Source organism: Lepisosteus oculatus, chromosome 3 (assembly GCF_040954835.1).
Source record: "Lepisosteus oculatus isolate fLepOcu1 chromosome 3, fLepOcu1.hap2, whole genome shotgun sequence".
Classification (NCBI taxonomy): domain Eukaryota; kingdom Metazoa; phylum Chordata; class Actinopteri; order Semionotiformes; family Lepisosteidae; genus Lepisosteus; species Lepisosteus oculatus.
The window spans coordinates 70,138,578-70,157,859 of NC_090698.1; the positions used below are offsets into that span (position 1 = coordinate 70,138,578).

General features: G+C 44.6%; 1 protein-coding gene across 8 annotated transcripts in view; it reads left to right on the plus strand.

Annotated features, from left to right (window-relative positions):
- rasgrf2b (Ras protein-specific guanine nucleotide-releasing factor 2b) overlaps positions 1-19,282 on the plus strand; it is a 109,232-nt gene that overhangs the window by 47,289 nt on the left and 42,661 nt on the right. For 7 of the 8 annotated variants that reach the window (XM_015363667.2, XM_015363677.2, XM_015363708.2 and 4 more), the window contains exons 2-10: positions 3,253-3,359; positions 7,275-7,422; positions 11,926-12,015; positions 13,617-13,870; positions 14,423-14,502; positions 14,935-15,128; positions 15,772-15,881; positions 16,770-16,888; positions 18,161-18,321. In XM_015363667.2, the coding sequence (XP_015219153.1) occupies positions 3,253-3,359; positions 7,275-7,422; positions 11,926-12,015; positions 13,617-13,870; positions 14,423-14,502; positions 14,935-15,128; positions 15,772-15,881; positions 16,770-16,888; positions 18,161-18,321 (1,263 nt within the window). Of the gene's footprint in view, positions 1-3,252; positions 3,360-7,274; positions 7,423-11,925; positions 12,016-13,616; positions 13,871-14,422; positions 14,503-14,934; positions 15,129-15,771; positions 15,882-16,769; positions 16,889-18,160; positions 18,322-19,282 lie in introns of those variants that run through there. The other variant, XM_015363719.2, reaches the window with a different exon arrangement.

Below are 19,282 nucleotides of genomic sequence, written 5' to 3' on the forward strand. Positions count from 1 at the left end.
GTGGCGGTGGGTGTATTTGAAGTTGAACCCTATCTAATTCCTCTTCGTCATTCAGCACCATCTTATAGCTTTACCACGTTACAGCTTATTGTAAAATCTTGAAGGGCTGTGTAAAATGTCTTATTTGGGTCTGCGTTAAAGTCCGTTTTGTGTCTTTCCAGACCCTATATTTCATTGGCTGAACTGGGACTCGGTTGTGAAGAGCCCTGCATTGTGATAGAGGCTTTGTAATTTCCCGTTGTTTTAAGAACGCAAGAGCAGTTACAAAGCAGAGGAAGCCATTTGGCCATCCTGCCTGTTTGGGTGGAAACATTCAGCTGTGTCTTGAAGGAATCCAGGATATCAGCTTCAGCAACATGGCTAGGTAACTTTTTCCATACTCCCAAAACCATTGAAATAATGAAGTACATTATTTTTTTGGTTTTAACTGCATTTCCATGTAGTTTCCACTTGTGCCTTTTGGTTTGTGTGTCACTCTTGATTCAGTGTTTTTGAAGATTTGAAATACTCGGCTTCTTGGGTTCTTTAAGCCTGTCATTAGGTCATTCCCATAAGCCCCGGAATGTGACTGGTGCTTTTCTCTTTACTGATTCCCGAACAGCAGGATAAGCAGCAAATGACCTTAAAAAGGATTTTGGAAGGGTCTGCAGTACTAGTATCCGAGTGTTATTGTAACGAAAGCATTCTTTCAGGACCCTATGCAGATGACACAAGCCGGGGTTGAGTGAGGAAAACACAGGGAAAAAGCATGCGGGAGTCAGGAATGAAAACAGGGGGCGTGTCCATGGTGCGCTGGTGTTCGGGGGAGGTGTGGCCGAGGCAAACAGTCCAAAACTGTGTCCAAAGGGGAGTCCAAGAAGAGGCAAAAGTCCAAAGCTGGGCGGTCCATCCAAGACAAACGGGGTTAAAAACAGGAACAGGGTCGGGAACAGGAACTAAAAACTTGACGGGACCAAGCGCTTCCAGGTCCCGGACTCGCCTGGTACAGAAACCAATGCAGAGCCCAGAACAGAGTAGGCGTCTGGCTTTTAAGGGGAACTGAAAAGGGGTCTGGAACAGGGAGCAGGTGCGGGAGGTGAGTGAAAAACAAGGAAGGGCTGGAGCGCCCTGAAGAGGAGGGGTTTATGAATGTGAAAATTCTGTTCAAAGACTTTTTCATCCCAAAGGGCTATGAGCAGATAGAACTTCTGCTGACGAAAGGTGACAAGCTTTTAGGTTGCAAAGTCAATGAGGGAAACCAGACGTCTTTTAAATACTGCCTCTGACTGACGGTAGATTTTGTCTGAAGAACAAATGGGACTCCATGAAACATCTTGCTCTGATGTTTCTGCCACACAGGGACTGGTACATGAGGCAGGTGTGTATCCACCCATACAAAAATAAATTAAAAGAAGAAAACTTTCCAGCCCTGTGGGCTCTGTGTTTTTAAATGCCACTTGCCAAACCCCATACACTATTACTCTGATGTTACAGAAATATACGAGTTCAAGTGGGCTAGCAGTGCTGTATACAGTATACTGTATTTTGCTAGATGTGTATTGATTAGAAACTATTGATAGAGACCTTGGTCATGAAAGCATTGAAACAAAAATATAGTAATGCCAATAAATGCATTAAAAATGTAATTAGAAAAAAAAAGAAAAAATGCATTGAAATACCAATGCGGTAATTTTCCCACAGAGATGTTTGAACAGCTTTGCTAATTATTTATGATACCTAATAACAATTAACCTAAAGCAAAATTACTGGTGCAAGGATAATGTACCTCTTCTCTGTTTATAAATGACTATTTTTCTGTATATGTGAAGTACTGTAAAGAGAAAGATTGTATTAACCATTTTTATGCGCAAACCATATTTCAATTTTTGTTCAATGAGCTACAGTATATACAGGCTGTATCAGAAGTCTGGACCCATATGGAAAATTAAACAATATATCATTATTTTATTTTCTATTCAGATTGGCTACTATTAACATCCATATGCATAATGATTCTTGAATGATTCCACCGACATAAAAATACTGATCTGAGAGCTGGCATTCCTCGTGCTCTCCTTTAGTGCTGCAATATGGTTTGGTTTTGGGCTGTAAACCACAGATTCCAGGTGTTGCCACACAGAGTCCATGCCACTGCGCAGGACTGCGTTTCATGCGGCCGGATTGAGACAGTGGATCCACTTATTTCCTGAGTCCTCATTTCAATAATACAAGATTATTTACAAGTGTTAGAATTTAAAACAGTTCCAAATGAGAGGCGTATCTGGATGTTTTTTTTTAATTTTAGTGGTTGTACATGATGGAAATCAGCCGTTCATGTCGTGGAGAATACAGTGCAGAAACAGTGAATTAGGTAAAAGAGGAACTGATATATGGATAGGTTCAATTCCAGACATGGGGTGCTGTCCGTGTGGAGTTGGCATGTTCTCCCCGTGTTCATGTGGGTTTCCTCCAGGTGCTCTGGTTTCCTCCCGTGGTCCACAAACATACTGGCGGGGTTAATCGGCGTCTGGGAAGATTGGCCCTGGGGTCAGTGTGTGCGTGTCTGTGTCTCTGTGCCCTGTGATGGTGTCCCATCCAGGGTGTATCCTGCCCTTTGCCTGTGGCTTGCTGGGGGACCCCCCCCCAGTGACCCTGAACTCGAAGAAGCAGTTAGAAAACAGATGGATGGAGCAGAGGTACAGTGTACTGTGCCTGTCCAGTGTAATGGGACCACGATGATGCAGAGAACCCGTCAGTAGGTGCAGTGGGTAACTTGTTCCACGCTCCCACAATCCATTGCATAAAGAAGCACCTCCTGTTCTCAGGTTTAAATAGGTACTTCCACATAGTTTCCACTTCTATCCTTACGGCTGAATTGAATTGTTTTCGATCACGATAGGATTTAATATCACTGCGGCAGTATTAAGGTTGAACCGTACAGAATTAAAATTATTTTTACAAATGCTTGCATTTCCTGGTCTCCTGTTGTGGGGGGGTTTGGCATCGCACGAGAGATGGTGATTTGACCGTGCAGCTGTACGTATTCTGGGGTGTTTCACTGTTCTACTGCGGGTCAGTTGGGTGTTGGGTACATATCGCCATCACCACATCGTGTCAGGACAGTGTTGCGGTAAGGCGGTGTGTGTGTGTCGCTGTGAATGGCTGGCACTGTCACTGGGGACGAGTGGCCGTGAGGGCTCCCCCACATCGCCCCAGCGGCGCCCCAGCAGGGCCGTTTCTGGGACTCTGACAGCGGTCCCTTTTCTCTTGCAGCACTATTTCACCATCACCTTCGGCCACGATGGGCAGAAGCCCCTGGAGCTGCGGACCGAGGAGGAAACCGATTGTGAGGAGTGGGTGGAAGCCATTCAGCAGGCAAGGTATGCTGGGAACACGGGGGGATGAGGACGAGACTGTTTATTTCAACATATAAATATCGTCTTTCTAATCTTCTTTTTAATATGTTGTGAGGTGTATCATTCTAGAGATACATCCTAAAAAATCTGAAATCTGAAGACAGGCCCTGTTTCACAGTTTTGATACTGTTACATGTGAGACTTTAATGTCTGTGTTGTGAGGGTATCAAAAATGACATTTTCACTTTAGATCATATACGAGGTTGATTCTGCACTTTCCTCTTTAAAAAGCTGAAAATGCTTTTTTGAACCACAAAATTAAATGCAGGCAGTTCTTTTGCCCTCCAAAAAATGTCATGTGTTTCCCGTTGTGCCTGGAAATCCTTCCCGCGGAGACAAACAATCTACCATCAAAATCAACAGGCTGTGAAAAACTTGTATTGTGAGTAACTTCAAGCCCTTTCTCTTGCTCACTGAGTGACAGTGCAGTTACACACTGGGTTCGGGCTCTTTTTTCTGATGATGCTTGGAACAGCCGAGCTGTTAGAAATAATTTACTGCATCTGTTGGAAAAAAGTATTTTCAGATTGTGGAGCAGAAAATGGTCATAAACAACTATTAGTGCTGAGCAGAGGAATTGTAGAATCCTATACTGTAGACCGAGTTTTCTAAAGAGCCCGTAACCCAAGGCCCTTTCCAGACTGACATGAAACCCCCACCAGAAAAACTAATGTCTGCTCGTATTTATGTTCGACACCCAGTCATCGAAGCATTCTGTGACAGAATATTTCACTATTCGATAGGTGTCGGTAAAGTGACTCAAATCGCAAAATCTCAAATTGTTCTAATGCCTAGAGAAAGGACAGGCAGACAGCTAGATCAATAGATAAAGATAATACAATTCCACTCTCTGAAAGGCAACCTAGTTGTAAAGTCATAAATGAGTTTGTTACACAATTAAAAGCCATCTCATGACAACAACAGCTGGTCCCAGTTCCCTTTCATTATAGAAAAAGCAGGACTGCAGGTTGTTTACAAGCTCTGCTCCTTTTTCATTGTGGCGTTAAGCTGCCTGTCTTGTCTGTATTAAATGCCTTGAGCCGACACTGCTGGACTGATTCAGAGCAGAAATGAAACAATCCTAAGCAGAGCTGTCAGATGGATCAGATTTTCCTCCACAGTATGACAGGCGGTGAGCTCTGGCCTGGCTCTGATATGAGGAGTCTGGCTGAATGGCTACCACCAGCTTCAGACTTACAAGACTGAGGGAATTCCGGCCAATAAAAAGTTGATTCGGGTGTGATATCAAATGAGCATGCCCAACATCCAAACTCGCACCCTGTCCCGTAACAAAAGATCCAAAGTCAAAAAGTCAGATCAGGCTGGATATTTTTTAAATGTTAGAGATACACAATGGAAAAAATAGGGAACAGGGCGCGTGTGATGCTCTTGCAATGATACAGTCGCTCCCTAGAGCTCCTACAGTAGGACTGTGGTCACAAGGGTTGTGGCTGACAGGTTCGACCCTTGCCAGGGGTGAGCGGGCTGGATCCTGACAAGTATGCTTGAGACTGCAGCCATCACAGACAGGGAGGTGAAAAGAAGCAGGGAGCAGAGATGTTGGGGGGAGGAGCAAGTGAGAAGCCGAGAAGTTACAAGGAGAAGATTTTTTTTTCCAAGAGTGGACTGGCACGCTTTATGTCCAAACCAAGGAGGGACAAGGTCTAGCTTTTATTTTGTTCGTCGGCACTGGTAACCTGTGTTAAGCAGAGCAATTAGGTTTAAAAGGGTGTGCATCAGGTGTTCCCTTGCGATTTATTTACGTTTCATCATACAGACACAGTAGAGCATCGTAGGTGAAAATGATGCTGGCAGCCACACCACACCCAGGACACATTCAAGATAAATATCTGGCTTTGGCATGAAACAGGCAAATCCGATGAGAGGACGTGCCCTTTTCAAGAGTCCCAGTGACATTTACCAGAATGAGCTGAGAGATCATACTCTCAGCAATAAGGCTGGACGGCATGCTTTTTCGGTATCAGTGTGAATCCCCCCTTTTATTGCAGATTATTTTTTTAATGTTTTAATCATGAATAACTTCTGCACTCATAATAGAGCAAGACGTGCCATTAAAGGCCACGCAGTTTCAAGCTGTATTGGCCAAAATTCTGGGCTGTCCTGGGGGCTGTAAAGAAGACATACAGTACTCCACCTGAAAGGAAAAAAATATTTATCATATCATGACTGCTTTGTTTGTTTTAATGAAGGCCATTTGATGTAAAGGTTAAGTGTTTCGAAACTGAATGAGCTTTTCTATCACACCGCTACCTATTTAGGAATAACCTGAGGCTGTTGTGAAAGATTTTCTTTTGAAGTGGACTGGCATTAACATATCAAAAGTGTTTTATTTTGTAGTTTCTGAGTCTGTGATATACATAATTCTTTGCAAGAGGTTTGTATGAGATCATATTTTTGGCTTGTGCTGTAGCTGTTTTGATTGTGAAGTTTGTCTTCTATTTGGATAACAAACTTCCAAATTTTATAATTAAATTTCGCCATTCACCTTTGTGCTTATTATACTGTAGAAGCACTGTACTCTTCCATACTAAAGACTAAAGAGTTTTTCCTTGTGGCTGCATTCAGGAAATCTCAGAAAAGGGCTTCCATCAAGCGTGAAATACAATACAAAATACAATTCTCATACTTTATGTAGAGCAAAAGCTCTGATATTGCTGTCTTATCAATCTAAACGTTTCACTGGAGGGTTTTGTAAAGGATCTTGAGAATCTGGGGGCTTCCATGTGGATAAATGGATGACAATTTCTATTTCTTCTTTCCTACTGTGGAATAAGGGGGTGGCACAGTGGGTCAGTTCTTGGACCCATGACTGGCGGGTTGTGGGTTCGAGTCCCTGCTGCAAACCCTGAGCATGGTGCTTTTCCCCAGCTGCTCCTGTCCATCAAGTGGAGGGGATTTCTAAGAAGTACTCCTTGAGATGGGACGTCAAGGGTGTCTAGCTCCTGACTGGAAGGTCCTGGGTTCAATCCTTGGGGATCAATCCTTTAGCGCCTTGGGGCAACCTTGTTGTGAAAGGCACTATATAAAAATAAATTGAATTACATTGAAATTGAAATTCAGTTCAATTCAATTCAATTCCAGGTAGGGGCAAGCGATGCAGCTTGCTCTAATTCCTTCCAGACAGCTCCCAGGTCCACTCAGCCTGCTTTCCATATGAATACTGGGGGTTAATCCTTCCAGGGGTAATAGGCCGGCCGGAGCGTGATGCTGACCACATCACATCCACCTCCAGAGTTGGATGGTCAAGTAAAATGGTGGCCCTTGCCCCCCATTCCCCATGGACCTTATGGCCTGAAAAGGGACCTACTGAATAACTCCTTGAGATATTCTAATCCCCAGGGGGAGGGGGAGATACATGCTTTCTGTTCCTTGCAATGCTACAGAAACCAGGAGGAGCTGTGGCCCCATCACCCTCGGACAGACTTTACCCTTTTACTGCGGAATAAAGGATGAAATAAATTATGACACTACCTACTTAATTCTGATTCATCTGCGCTCCGGAGTATGCCCTCTGATCTCTGTATTATTTCATTCTGTATGAGATACTGCAGAAATTTCCACGGTCTTGTGAGACATTAAAGAGAGTTACAATGTGTATTTGGTACTGTCCTGTACCACATTTGTGATTTCTCAGGTTGGCGAACATTACAGATAAGCGTAGACCAGTGAAATAAATTTCCAATGTGTATACTGTAGGATTTGCAACAGGACCAGGAGTGAGTAACAGTTTTCTAGACTGTTGGGTGGATCTTATAAAAATAGAACTCATTCCTATTCATTTCTGAACCACACAAAATAGTCTTGAAATCACGCATCCATATTCTGTCCTAAGCCATCATTGCCGCTGTTATTTTGCAGTTATTCTGACATCATCATTGAGAGGGAGGTGCTGATGCAGAAGTACATCCATCTGGTGCAGATCGTGGAGACAGAGAAGGTGGCGGCAAATCAGCTCAGACACCAGCTGGAGGACCAGGACACCGAGATAGAGAGGCTGAAAGCAGAGGTATGGTGTTCCTCTTTGGAGGAAATATTAAACAGTTCTTTGATAATTATATTTATATACTCATTGCCCTTGCAGCTGGCCTTACTCCTTCATTTCAAGATACAGAGTTTCTCAGGTCAACATTAATACATGCAATGGAGAGGAGCAACCTCTGTAACTGAGACTTGCAGTTGCACTTGATCATGTTCAGGGGTGAACAGCTAACATCTGTCACGATCGCAAACCCCTCCTCTTAAGGGCGCTCCAGCCCTTCCTCGTTCTGCCTCATTCCCCGCACATGTTCCTTATTCCACCCCCTTTTCAGTTCCCCCTTAAAAGCCAGAGGATCACTTCAATCGAGGCTCTACATTGATTCCCATATCATGCGAGCCCAGGTCCTGATGCGTCTGGCTTCGTTATGGTTTTAACTTTCTGTTCCTGTTCCCCCTGCCGGTTCCGACCCAGGTTTTGGAAGGATCTCCTGGCCATGGACTCATGCTCGTTTTTGGATTCCCCGTTTGGACTTCCTGGATTGTTTGCCCCAGACTCACTCCCCCTGGATACCTGCGTACTTTGGACACGCCCCCCCGTATTCATTCCTGATTCCTGCATGACTTTTTCCTAGTGTTTCGTCACTCCATCCCGGATTGTGTTGTCCGCATAGGGTCTGGAAAGAACTGTTCGTGACACGTCAGTGCTCATGAGGTCTGGAGGGGAACCGCAAGAGGGACTTGACTCTCCTCAGGTTTTTTTCCCGCAGTGACCCCTACTGGGCGGGTATCTGTTGAGCCCAGCTGAACATGGGCTGGTTTGAACAAGGCCTGTGTTCACCAGAATACCAGGCTCCTCAAAGCTCCTTAATTGCATTGGGTATACATATCCTTGTATCTCATGTACTGTATAAGTCCATGTATTGCCAAGAAGAGCCCCACACTGTCCTAGAAAGAAAGAAAACATTACATTAGAAATCAAAATGAAAAATCCTCCTGTTCAAAAACAAGTTTACGCCTGTGGAATATGGTGTCTGCTAAGGCACAAATGAAGTAAAACATTGATTTGCTTACAAACCTACTGTACAGCCATATTCAGCATTGCCTCTGATCTCGTTGATCTGCTCATGATTATAAAGAGATGGCGTATAGCTGTAGGAGAAGGGATTGTTATTCAGGAGGAAGTAAGATTATTATCTAAAGTGGAAGTCCTATAACTGACAATATTCTAATGCTTGTGCTGCAGTTGAATCGATTTTAATCTCTGCTTGGTGTAGTTCATGTGCACTCGCTACCAATGCCTTCATCCTTTATTTGCTGATGGAAATTTCCAACGGTTAAGCAGAGTGCCTTCCTCATTAGTGAGCTGTGGATTCTTCTGGATCTCGTCTCGCAATCATGCTTTAGAACACAATGCCAGGGAATCAGTGGTAAGACTGGGAGGATCCTTTTGCGTAGCCGTGAATCCTGCAGAATGTAGAGCAGCACAGGGGCAATATCCAAAACACCTAATCCAAGAGCTTGGTCGATGGGAGAAGCAATGAGTCCGGTAACCAGGGGAATCCGAGAAAGACAATCCGGAAAACGAAATCCAAAGAGCGTGGTCGAAAAAGGCAGAAGCAAAGATTAGGAACCAGGAGATCAGTCAAAAAGGTTGAACCGCGCACAAGAGAATACTACGGGAGGCTCCTCGATAGTGAGCGTGGGTTGGTGCGTGAGGGGACTTTAAATCCTGAAGGGAGAGGGACGTGGTTGGATAATTGGTCCGGGAGTGAGAATTTGTGGAATCCGGTGCCTGTGGGAATGTGATGGGTTCAATTAGGAATGAGATCGTGAAACAGTGGGTTTGGGAATGTAACGGCGTCTACGAGGGAGAGTGTGGGGCATGACACACAGGGCAGAAACAGGAAGACAATGTGCTGCTGGAAAGTTCTGGGCATGGAAACCTCTCAAAGAGGGGTGCCGCTGGCTTCTCAGAGGTCAGGGAGGCTCCGATAAGCCTTGTTGGTGCCATGTATTATTACACTGGTGTTCAACAGGTGCAAAAAACACTATATTAACTATATTAAGGTTTGTGCTGATTTTGGAATAAAAACAGAGACGTCTGGCTGAAAGCTAGAAAGTGTCTCTGCTTGAGGAACCCGTATGATGATTCCTGTGCAGATTGTGTGTTGGAGTGTTGCAGAGGGCAAGCCCTCCCTGTGTAGCGGTGAGGCTTATTAATAAGGCAGAATTAAGTGTTTCTGAGCTTTCCCAAATTAGGCCTCATTTCTCTGTTCATCTCTGTGGTGCAGCCACAGAGAAACTATCCATGCAGGCTGATTTAGGGTTCCTTTGATAAAAGACAGCTCCCAAAGGGGGATGCACTTAGCTAAGCCTGGCTATCATGATCAATGGTCATCCATTGGCGCCTATCTGTCTAGGGAGTGCCAGATGGACATCTGGACTGCATTCCTAAGTGTCAGGAGTAAGTGACTCATATCTCACCTTGATCAACCAATCAGGGACTGGTAGGGCCGAGTAACCCATGTGGGACTCTGATGCCCATGGAACTTTCAGCCAATCAACGAGCTGAAGTTCTTCCAGGTAAAAACAGGCAACACAGAGAGCCTGAGAGATTCGAGATTCAGAAGGGAAGATTCAGTGAGATTCAGTGGACAATTCAAAAGGGAATTCAAAGGAGAATTCCAGGGCAGGACGGCCCAGGAGCAGAAGGCTCCCAAGGGCAGGACATTCTCGCAGCGCGCCTCCTGACCATCCTGAGACTCAGCCCGGACAACCACGGAACGGCCAGTGTGTCCGAGTGCCAGAACTTTCCTTTGTTCTAAGAGTCTAGAGTGGAGGTTGCCAGAGAGTAACCAGCAGCAGGCCTCGTGAACAGGTCGGAACTGTGGACAGCTGAATCACTATTCAGAACTAGCTCTTCATCAGGAACGAACCGGTCCTCTTCCTGACTTGCTGGGACCCACAGTCATCTTTTCTCCTGTGCAGAAACTTTGCTAGTTAAAGCCAACACTAACTAGCCGGTCAGTGAGCATCTGCAGCGCACCGTCGCAAGCCGCACAGCACAGCCTGGCACGGAGCCAGAGAGCTGGAGAGTTGGACAGCAACAGCCTGCAACTGTTTCTTTGTGCCCGCAGGAGATCTGAATCCCCAGAGATTGGATGAGTATTCAACTTCAATGCATTACAGCTCGAGAATTCAATTGTTATCCCAACCAGTTGATATCAATTTAATTCCTAAGAGTTATGTACTTGTTTTGAGTATCTAATGTAGAAGTTATAACCAAGTTCATTTATGAAACGGTCTTAATGAATGATATACTGAACGTATGTCCTCTTGATATGTGTAACTCTTTGTAACTGACTGAATATATACCTTTTGTATTCTGATAACCCTCTCGATAAGATCTGTTAGGTTTACATATTTTATGTATTAATAAATGTATCCTCGTGTATTAGTACCTGTGTGTGTGCGTTGTTTGAGTTATGTCGCATGGTTGGATTCTAAAGCCATCAAAAGAATCAACTTTGTGATTTACTGCTACAATTAATAATTGTCCAAACCCTACAGAACTGGTAACTTCAGAGAGCCACTACATTTAATTTTGCTATGGCAATGATTACATATTTGGCGTCCCTGAGCCGGTTTTCTTACACCTCTATACTGAAAACACTCTTAAAAAACTGCCTGGTGATTTTGGAGTGGAGATACCAGCAAAAGCCATGCAAATGTGTTGAAAAGAGGCAGTAGACTGCTGGTTTGCCTTGTATTCCTCACAGATCTTGGGTCCTGGGTATGATTGTGACCTAGGGTGCCTGCCTTGGGGTGGAGTTTGCATGTTCTCCAGGGGCCCTCCCACATTCCAAAGACATGCTTTCGAAAATAATCGACATATCTGAGTTGTCCCCTGTGTATGAGTGACCTTTAATGGCCTGGGGTTTCATCCAAGGTGTTACGTGGTTATTGAAAATGGATGGACGTGCTGAAAAGGTTTTTTTTTCCTTTCCTCCCAAATCTGGCTCAGTTCCAAAGTATGGATTTTGCAGAAATGCTGTGAAAGTTCATTTAATGAAGGGGCTGATAAACATTATTATTGAAACTGTGTTTTTTTTGGTTTGCTTTGTGTTTCTGCTATTGTCTTGCAGTTGATAGTAGTGGTAATTTTGGTAGAGGTTGGAAACCAGGCTTGGTTTCTACAACATTTGTATTGAAAGTATTACCATATTCCTGATGCTCCAGCTTGCACTGTGTATTGCATTGTGTACAGTATTTGTATGTCCTCAGCTTTCCAGGTTTTACACAGATGTAATTCCATTTTAATTTTCATTTCCAAATGAACACAACGTCATGTGCAACATGAGTCTGCTCGGACCTTTCTAAAGTTGCCCCTGACTGAAGCAAGTGAAACTGTTTCTCATTTCTGAGCCTGGTCTGCTGTGTCAATAGGTGGCCGGTGTGCCTCACTCTCCTCCTCTATGTGTGCTTTGGTGTTTGGCTCCCATAGTTATGACAGTGTGTTTTCTTTCCTTAGATCATTGCCCTTAATAAAACAAAGGAGAGGATGAGGCCCTACCAGGGGAATCAAGAGGAAGAAGATCCTGACATCAAGAAGATTAAAAAGGTAGCATGACGTGTTCCTTCCTCTGTGCGTGCAGTACGTGCTTTGGATAAGATAGATAGGATCTACGGAAAGGCCAGGTAGAGAGAAAGAATAAATAAAAATGGACTAAATATCACATCATTTCCAGTACCAGGCTGACCCCAATATTCAAGGTTCAAATCATTTTGCTGACATGATCCAGATGGCACCAGTTGAACTCCTTCTTGAAACATGAAGCACATGCAACGCGCGCTGCAACACCTGCTGAAACTGCAGGTGTCTTGGAGTTTTTTCCCAGATCTCTTTGGAACACCCTTATACATTGTCCCCGATGAGCGGCGTGAATGGAAAATGCCCCTGTAGGTTGGGTTTTTAATAGGCTGGGCTGGACCACCTGTTTCCCATTCGGATTCTCACTCATCTAATCATTGGCCATTACCGCAACTAGTACAGAGGAGCAGAAACAGCGTTGTGACAAAAAGAGTGACAGAGTCCCTTGCTGATGACCACACTCTTGGGAGTCTATAAGTAGATGTTCCCAGATTATATGAAACCTTCGGCCAATTACCCTCCCACTTGAGGCTTATGCAAAGGTAAGACCTGGCAGAGTAGCAGGCACAGAACCAGCTGATTGTGATAGACCTGTCTGTGTTTCTATGCTGCAGACTTATGGAGCGACTCCATATACAATGTGTTGCATCATCAGTGAATTACGTTTGTACATACAATTTGTTAAAAGCAGAATTCCCAGGGTTATGTTCAAATCCTTCACAGTTCTGTCACAACAAGCCAACCTGCGGTCAATACAGAAATGGTGCTACAAAAATGGCACACAAATTAAATCCTAATACTTAAGGATAGGTACTAATGAGATGTCATTAAGTCCATCTAGTTTGTTTGGGAATAGCAAATTGATGTGGGGATCTTTTCTTGAAAGAAGCCAGGGTATCAGCTTCAACAGCATGGTTGAGTAGCTTGCTCTATACCCCCACAAGCAGGGGACCAGTAGAGTCTTCTCTGCTTAAGACTAATAAAGTTCAGTTCCTTCACCCTGTCAGTGTAGGACATTCCCTTCAGCCCTAAAATGTTATCTGGATGCTGTTCTCTGTAATAACTCCAGAGCAACTAAAACATTGAAGCTTTTAATTGAAATATTAGAAAAAGAGTGATCTTAAAAGTGGATTTGAAGAAATTAAGTTAAAAAACACACAGACTTGGGTCTTCAGTTGCCTTTGTGTGTTGTAGAAGAATACTTTGTCCCCAGGTGAAGTGAGGAATTCTGAATTGGGGTTTACTCGAGCACAATCTGTAGACCACAAATTATGTTTAGTTTTAAAAAAACGATATGAGCAGGACACTCGCTCGCTACTCCAAGGCAACGTGATAGATGCTGCTGTTAAGGCACTCAGAGCCCTCCACTGGGCCCTGTGCACATAAATGTCGTGTGACATGAGTAAATAAAGCCTTACTTGGTGTGTATTTACGTGGTGTCCTACTGTGAAGAAAACATTGCTGTCTAAGAGCGTGATCTGGCACGGCCAGTGACCAGGCAGACTTCGGCCCTCACAGCTGCTGCCGGTGTGGCTCTTGAAGTCGGCCCCGTTGTGTCTCGTGTCCTGCAGGTGCAGAGCTTCATGCGCGGCTGGCTGTGCAGGAGGAAGTGGAAGACCATTGTTCAGGACTATATCTGCTCTCCCCACGCAGAGAGCATGAGGAAGCGCAACCAGATCGTCTTCAACATGGTGGAGGCCGAGACCGAGTACGTCCACCAGCTCTACGTCCTGGTCAACTGCTTCCTGCGGCCCCTGCGCATGGCGGCCAGCTCGAAGAAGCCGCCCATCAGCCACGACGATGTCAGCAGCATCTTCCTCAATAGGTACCAGTCGGCCTCGGAGACGCTCGGCGGGATGTGGGACTGTTTCGGCACACTAGCGATTCCACGGCATCCAACCCAGAGCCGGAGATCGTTTTAAACCACTGACGAGTCTAAAGACTTAGAGAACAAGGCCTTGAAGTTGGAAATGTCCTTTTAGTTGGTGCGAAAAAACAAAACTGAGCCTTCTCATTGAGCCTTCCTAGTTAATAAAATGCTTTGGGAAAAAAAGTGCAGTATTAGTGACCTGCATTTTAAACTCGTAACACCGATCTATATTAAATGTATTTTGTATTTTTTTTATCAAACTGCTGATCAGTCACTGAAGCGTGATATTCTAAAAGAGTTCTAAAAGACGCAAGTGGACAATCTTATCAGTGCCTACTGTATTATACGTTTTTATGTAAAAAAACAAGGACAAACAGGGAAAAGATGTGCAATTACATGGTGTTATAGAGACCGTGCATACAGTAGATGACATACAGCTTGTATTGTGTCTTAATGTTTATTGTATAGTTTTGAAAAAACAGACTCTTGCTTTTACTCTTTTTGCAGTGAGACTATAATGTTTCTTCATGAAATATTTCACCAAGGCCTGAAGGCAAGAATTGCAAACTGGCCGACCCTAGTTTTAGGTGAGTGCTGCACGGGGCTCCTTAGGGAGCAGACCTGTGACTGTGAATCTGTGTGCATGTCTGAAGGTGTGTTAGCAAGCCCTGCAGCACATGATATACAGATGCATGAAAAGGAATACATTTTGAAAGGGCAATGTGTCATTTTTGCAAAATGTATTCACACAGACTGCCTAGAAACATGATCCTCATCCTATGTTCTAGAAGTAAAGACACCAGAGAAGACTGTGCTGCCCTAACACAATGGCTTGTGGGATAAATACTCCATGAATCAACGCTCTAAAAGACAAACCGCATCTTGCTCTTACTGCTAATCATTTCCTAGGCTGCAGCTACCTATGTTATTTTGCTCCACCAAAAGAAACCATGTTATAGACGCTGGGCCTGATTCATTTTTACAGCCTTCTCTCTGTTTTTTCTCTTCCTTTGTTGTAGCTGATCTGTTTGACATTTTATTGCCCATGCTGAACATTTACCAGGAGTTCGTGCGCAATCACCAGTACAGCCTGCAGGTGTTGGCGAACTGCAAGCAGAACCGGGACTTTGACAAGCTGCTGAAGCAGTACGAGGCCAACGCCGCCTGCGAGGGCAGAATGCTCGAGACTTTCCTCACCTATCCCATGTTCCAGGTACACATCTGCCTTTCCCTGCCATTCCCCCGTTACCAGAGGGTTTGTCAAAGTCCCAGCTTAATAATTCGCATTGGTCTTTTGCACTTCACAGTGCACACCTTCTGCCAACCCTGCTAGCATTCTTGAATCACCAAAGCCCAGGTCTCTGATTAAATGGCAAACGCGTTTAGATGAAGCCAATGATGAATGAACTCTTTTGATTCAAATAAAAACAAATGAACTCTTTCACATTTGGAGTCAGGATGAAAACCAGCCCCCTTGAAGAAGCCACTTCTTTGCTTTGTAAAAAGTAGATTAAAAGTTGAAGCTTGACTCTGGTAATTTTACAGTCCTTGATTTAGATTAAGAATATCCATTTCTGGCTAATACATATCCATTTTAACTTTGAGTGACTTTTATTGGAGATTTATAATACCCTAAACTGTGTGCAGGTTGGAAAAGTATTATTTGGAATGCAACTGCAGCTAGGAAAAGAAATCTCATTGTGTGCTATTAACATAATCTCAGGTTTGGATGTCCTTCCATGCTAATCACTGAGGGAGTACCTTATTCTGGACGTAAAACCTGAATATGATTTCAGTTAAATCCGACAGATTTGTGATTTACAGCAGTGGGCTCACAGCTGCTCTGTGTTCAACAGATACCAAGGTATATTATAACTCTCCATGAGCTCCTGGCTCACACGCCGCACGAACACGTGGAGAGGAAGAGCCTGGAGTTTGCCAAATCCAAACTGGAGGAGCTGTCCAGGTGAGCCATTTCCAGGCAAGCCAGTGTCGATCAGAGTGATCCCAGCTGGACAGTAAACAAGGCTCTAAATACAAGGCAGGCCTTCCCACACTCTTGTTTTCTCATGCTTTCCTTAACAGTTTAATTTACTCCCAAAGAAAAAAATCAATAGCGTCTCCCTGCACTTCTCCTTTAACATCTGTAACATATGATGTTAGCTTCATTCTGTGGCATATTTATTTAGAACACTACTAGCTTCTACTAAAGCACTAACAGGCATTAGTTGAAAATAATATTTCTTGTCCTTTCAAGAATTAAAATCTGCTTTAATAATTCAGGATTCCTGCTCTTCGTAATTCAATCTAATTTCCTCATGGCTTAATGCATAGCGATTCTGAAAGCCAGTGAGCGTCCTTTCATCATCTTTTCCAATCCCCCTTTCACTCATTCTGAATGAGCCCTGAGTGCTGAGCTCAATCAGGCAGACCTAATAGATTCTGTTTAGTCAACAAACACTCCTGTGACTTATCTCTCTAGCAGTCAGTCCCAAATAACACCCATGGAGAAACACTGCAACACATAAGTCTGGCTAAAAGATTTATTTTGTTGTTGTGTCCTCTGGAGTAAAATCCTTGTCCGGTGTGTGTTTGAACAACAAGCATTTGAAGGATAAGCCCACACTGGGAAGCAGTAAGTTTCTGTGTCTGTAGTTGTTATACTACACTGTCCACTTTCAGTTGCATTCTTTTCTGTTGGCAATCAAATGCAAAACAGCTTTTTAATTAAAAGACATAGAGCAACATTGAAGTATGTTCCTCAGCACTGAGGGGAGCTGAGAGGGCGTGTATCGCAGCAGCAAGGGCTGTGATATTGCTGCTCTGGGCCTCAGCACGCTGCGTGTCCTTCCAGGGTCATGCACGACGAAGTGAGTGACACTGAGAACATCCGCAAGAACCTGGCCATCGAGAGGATGATCGTGGAAGGGTGCGACATACTGCTCGACACCAGCCAAACGTTTGTTCGGCAAGGTGAGGGAAAGGGCATTCGCTCATTCTGGCGAGAGAACGGCCGGCGCCAATTTCCCCGCCCACTGTGCGCCTAAACTCCCGTACTCATTTACACACACCGATTCCCAGGGACTGATTAATGAATGTGGCTTCTGGAGATGATGCCGCCATGCATTTCATTAGAGACCTATAGCAGAAGACATACTGTAGAACAACATTGACATATGTTCCTCAGCACTGAGGGGGATCTCACCATGGCGGTGCAGTGGCTCTGTGGCTCAGGATCTGCACCTGTGGCTGGAAGGTTGCCGGTTTGTATCTCACAGCCAGCAGAGGAATCCTACTCCATTGGGCCCCTGAGCAAGGCCCTTCACCCCAACTGCTCCAGGGGTGCTGTATAAATGGCTGACCCTGCGCTCTGACCCCCAGCTTCTCTCCCTGTCTGTGTGTCTCATGGAGAGCAAGCTGGGGTATGCTAAAAGACAAATTCCTAATACAAGAAACTGTATGTGGCCAATAAAATGATCTTATCTTAGAACACACTGCACAGAACAAAATAGTAAAAAAAAAGTAATGAGCTGCTACATTTTACAACTCCTTCAGGGAATGGAATTAATTGTCCTAAAATAAGAAGCTCTCTAGCATAATGTCAGTTTCCTAGTAGTGAAATAATATACAATGTTCATATTATCTTTAAGAAGAATTAAATAATTGGAAAGCAAAAGTACATGCACAATTAGACTGTAGTTCTTTTTCAGTGTCGAGTACAGTGTTAAAAAAGAACAATACGTTTATTTTTCAGTACTTAAAATATAAAACCAGTAACAGTCTTGCCACAGAACCTAAGAGCCCCAGTGTAAACTCTTTAGCTGACCTAAGCTTCAAATAGAATGTCTTTATGTCTACGAAAATGTTGCTAAAAGCAATTTCAAGTGAGAGAATGCAGCAGAGCCACACGAGCAAATGTTGTCCTGTGTTATTGCGGTCTGATCCCAGAAAATAATGGTAATGCTTTCCTCCAGCTGTTGTATTTTCCTTGGCTTTCCATTGTGTTCTGTAGGGGGTTTCCAGAGGCTTCAGTACGTCTTAGACAGCAGGTCCACAGATACTGACAGGAGCCTGTGTTTGTGGGCCTTTTCAAGCAGCACGTCCCGTGTCCTGTTCGTTAGATTTAGACTCCCCTTGCCTTATGCTGCATCGGCCTTCTTCCTGTCTTGGCTGAGGGCGCCGTGGCATTGCGCCACCCTGAGGTACTGAGGAGCCCACTGTGTCTGCTCTCTATCCCTGCTCCAGGCTCGCTCATCCAGCTGCCCTCTGTGGAACGGGGGAAGCTCAGCAAAGTACGCCTGGGGTCCCTGTCCCTCAAGAAGGAAGGAGAAAGGCAGTGCTTCCTGTTCACCAAGCACTTCCTCATCTGCACCAGAAGCTCTGGAGGCAAGCTGCACCTTCTAAAGGCATGGCCATCTCGTTTCCCTTCTCTTAGTGTTGTCATAGCAGCGTCTCTAACACCAGGACCAAAGAATAAACTACCAAGGGTTTTAGCAGTTACTGCCCAGAGGCTCCAGCTTCCTTTCCCAAACGTATTCTCCTGATTCCTGTATTTATTCCTGTATGAGTATTTTCCTGTATTTTAAGCCAGCAGCCATATCACCCTGCAACTCACAGCCAGCAGCCCACTGAGGCTCAGCAGGTGTGAACCTGGTCAGTACCTGGAAGGGAGACTCCTTCGGAAAAACTAAGGATGCTGCTGGAAGAGGTGTTAGGCCAGCACGGGGCGCTCACCCTGCGGTCTGTGTGGGTCCTAATGTCCCAGTATAGTGACAGGGACACTATATTGTAAAAGGGCGCCGACCTTCAGATGAGATGTAAAACTGAGGTCCTTACTCTTTGTGGTCATTAAAAATCCCAGGGCATTTCGCGAATAGAGTAGGGGTGTTACCCCGGTGTCCTTGCCAAATTTCCTCTTGGGCTTTACCAGTCATGGCCTCCTAATAATCCCCATTTCTGAACTGGCTTCTTTACTCTGCTCTCCTCCCCACTGAGAGCTGGTGTGTGATGAGTGTACTGGTGCACTCTGGCTGCAGTTGCATCATCCAGGTGGGGCTGCACACTGGTGGTGGTGGAGGGGATCCCCATTACCTGTAAAGAGCATTGAGTGGAGTATCCAGAAAAGTGCTATAAAAGTGTAAGGAATAATAATACATTCTTCCTTTTTGCTACATAAATGGGTATTCCCGCAAGGCTCTGTAGAAATATTTGTAGATGTAAATGTAAGCTAAGGAATGGGCAGCGTGGTGGAGCTGTGGTCTGCATTGCTGTCTCGCAGCTCTGAGGCCCTGGGTTCAATTCACTTCTGGACCTGGGGTGCTGTCTGTGTGGAGTTTGTAAGTTCCCCCTGGGTTCACGTGGGTTTCC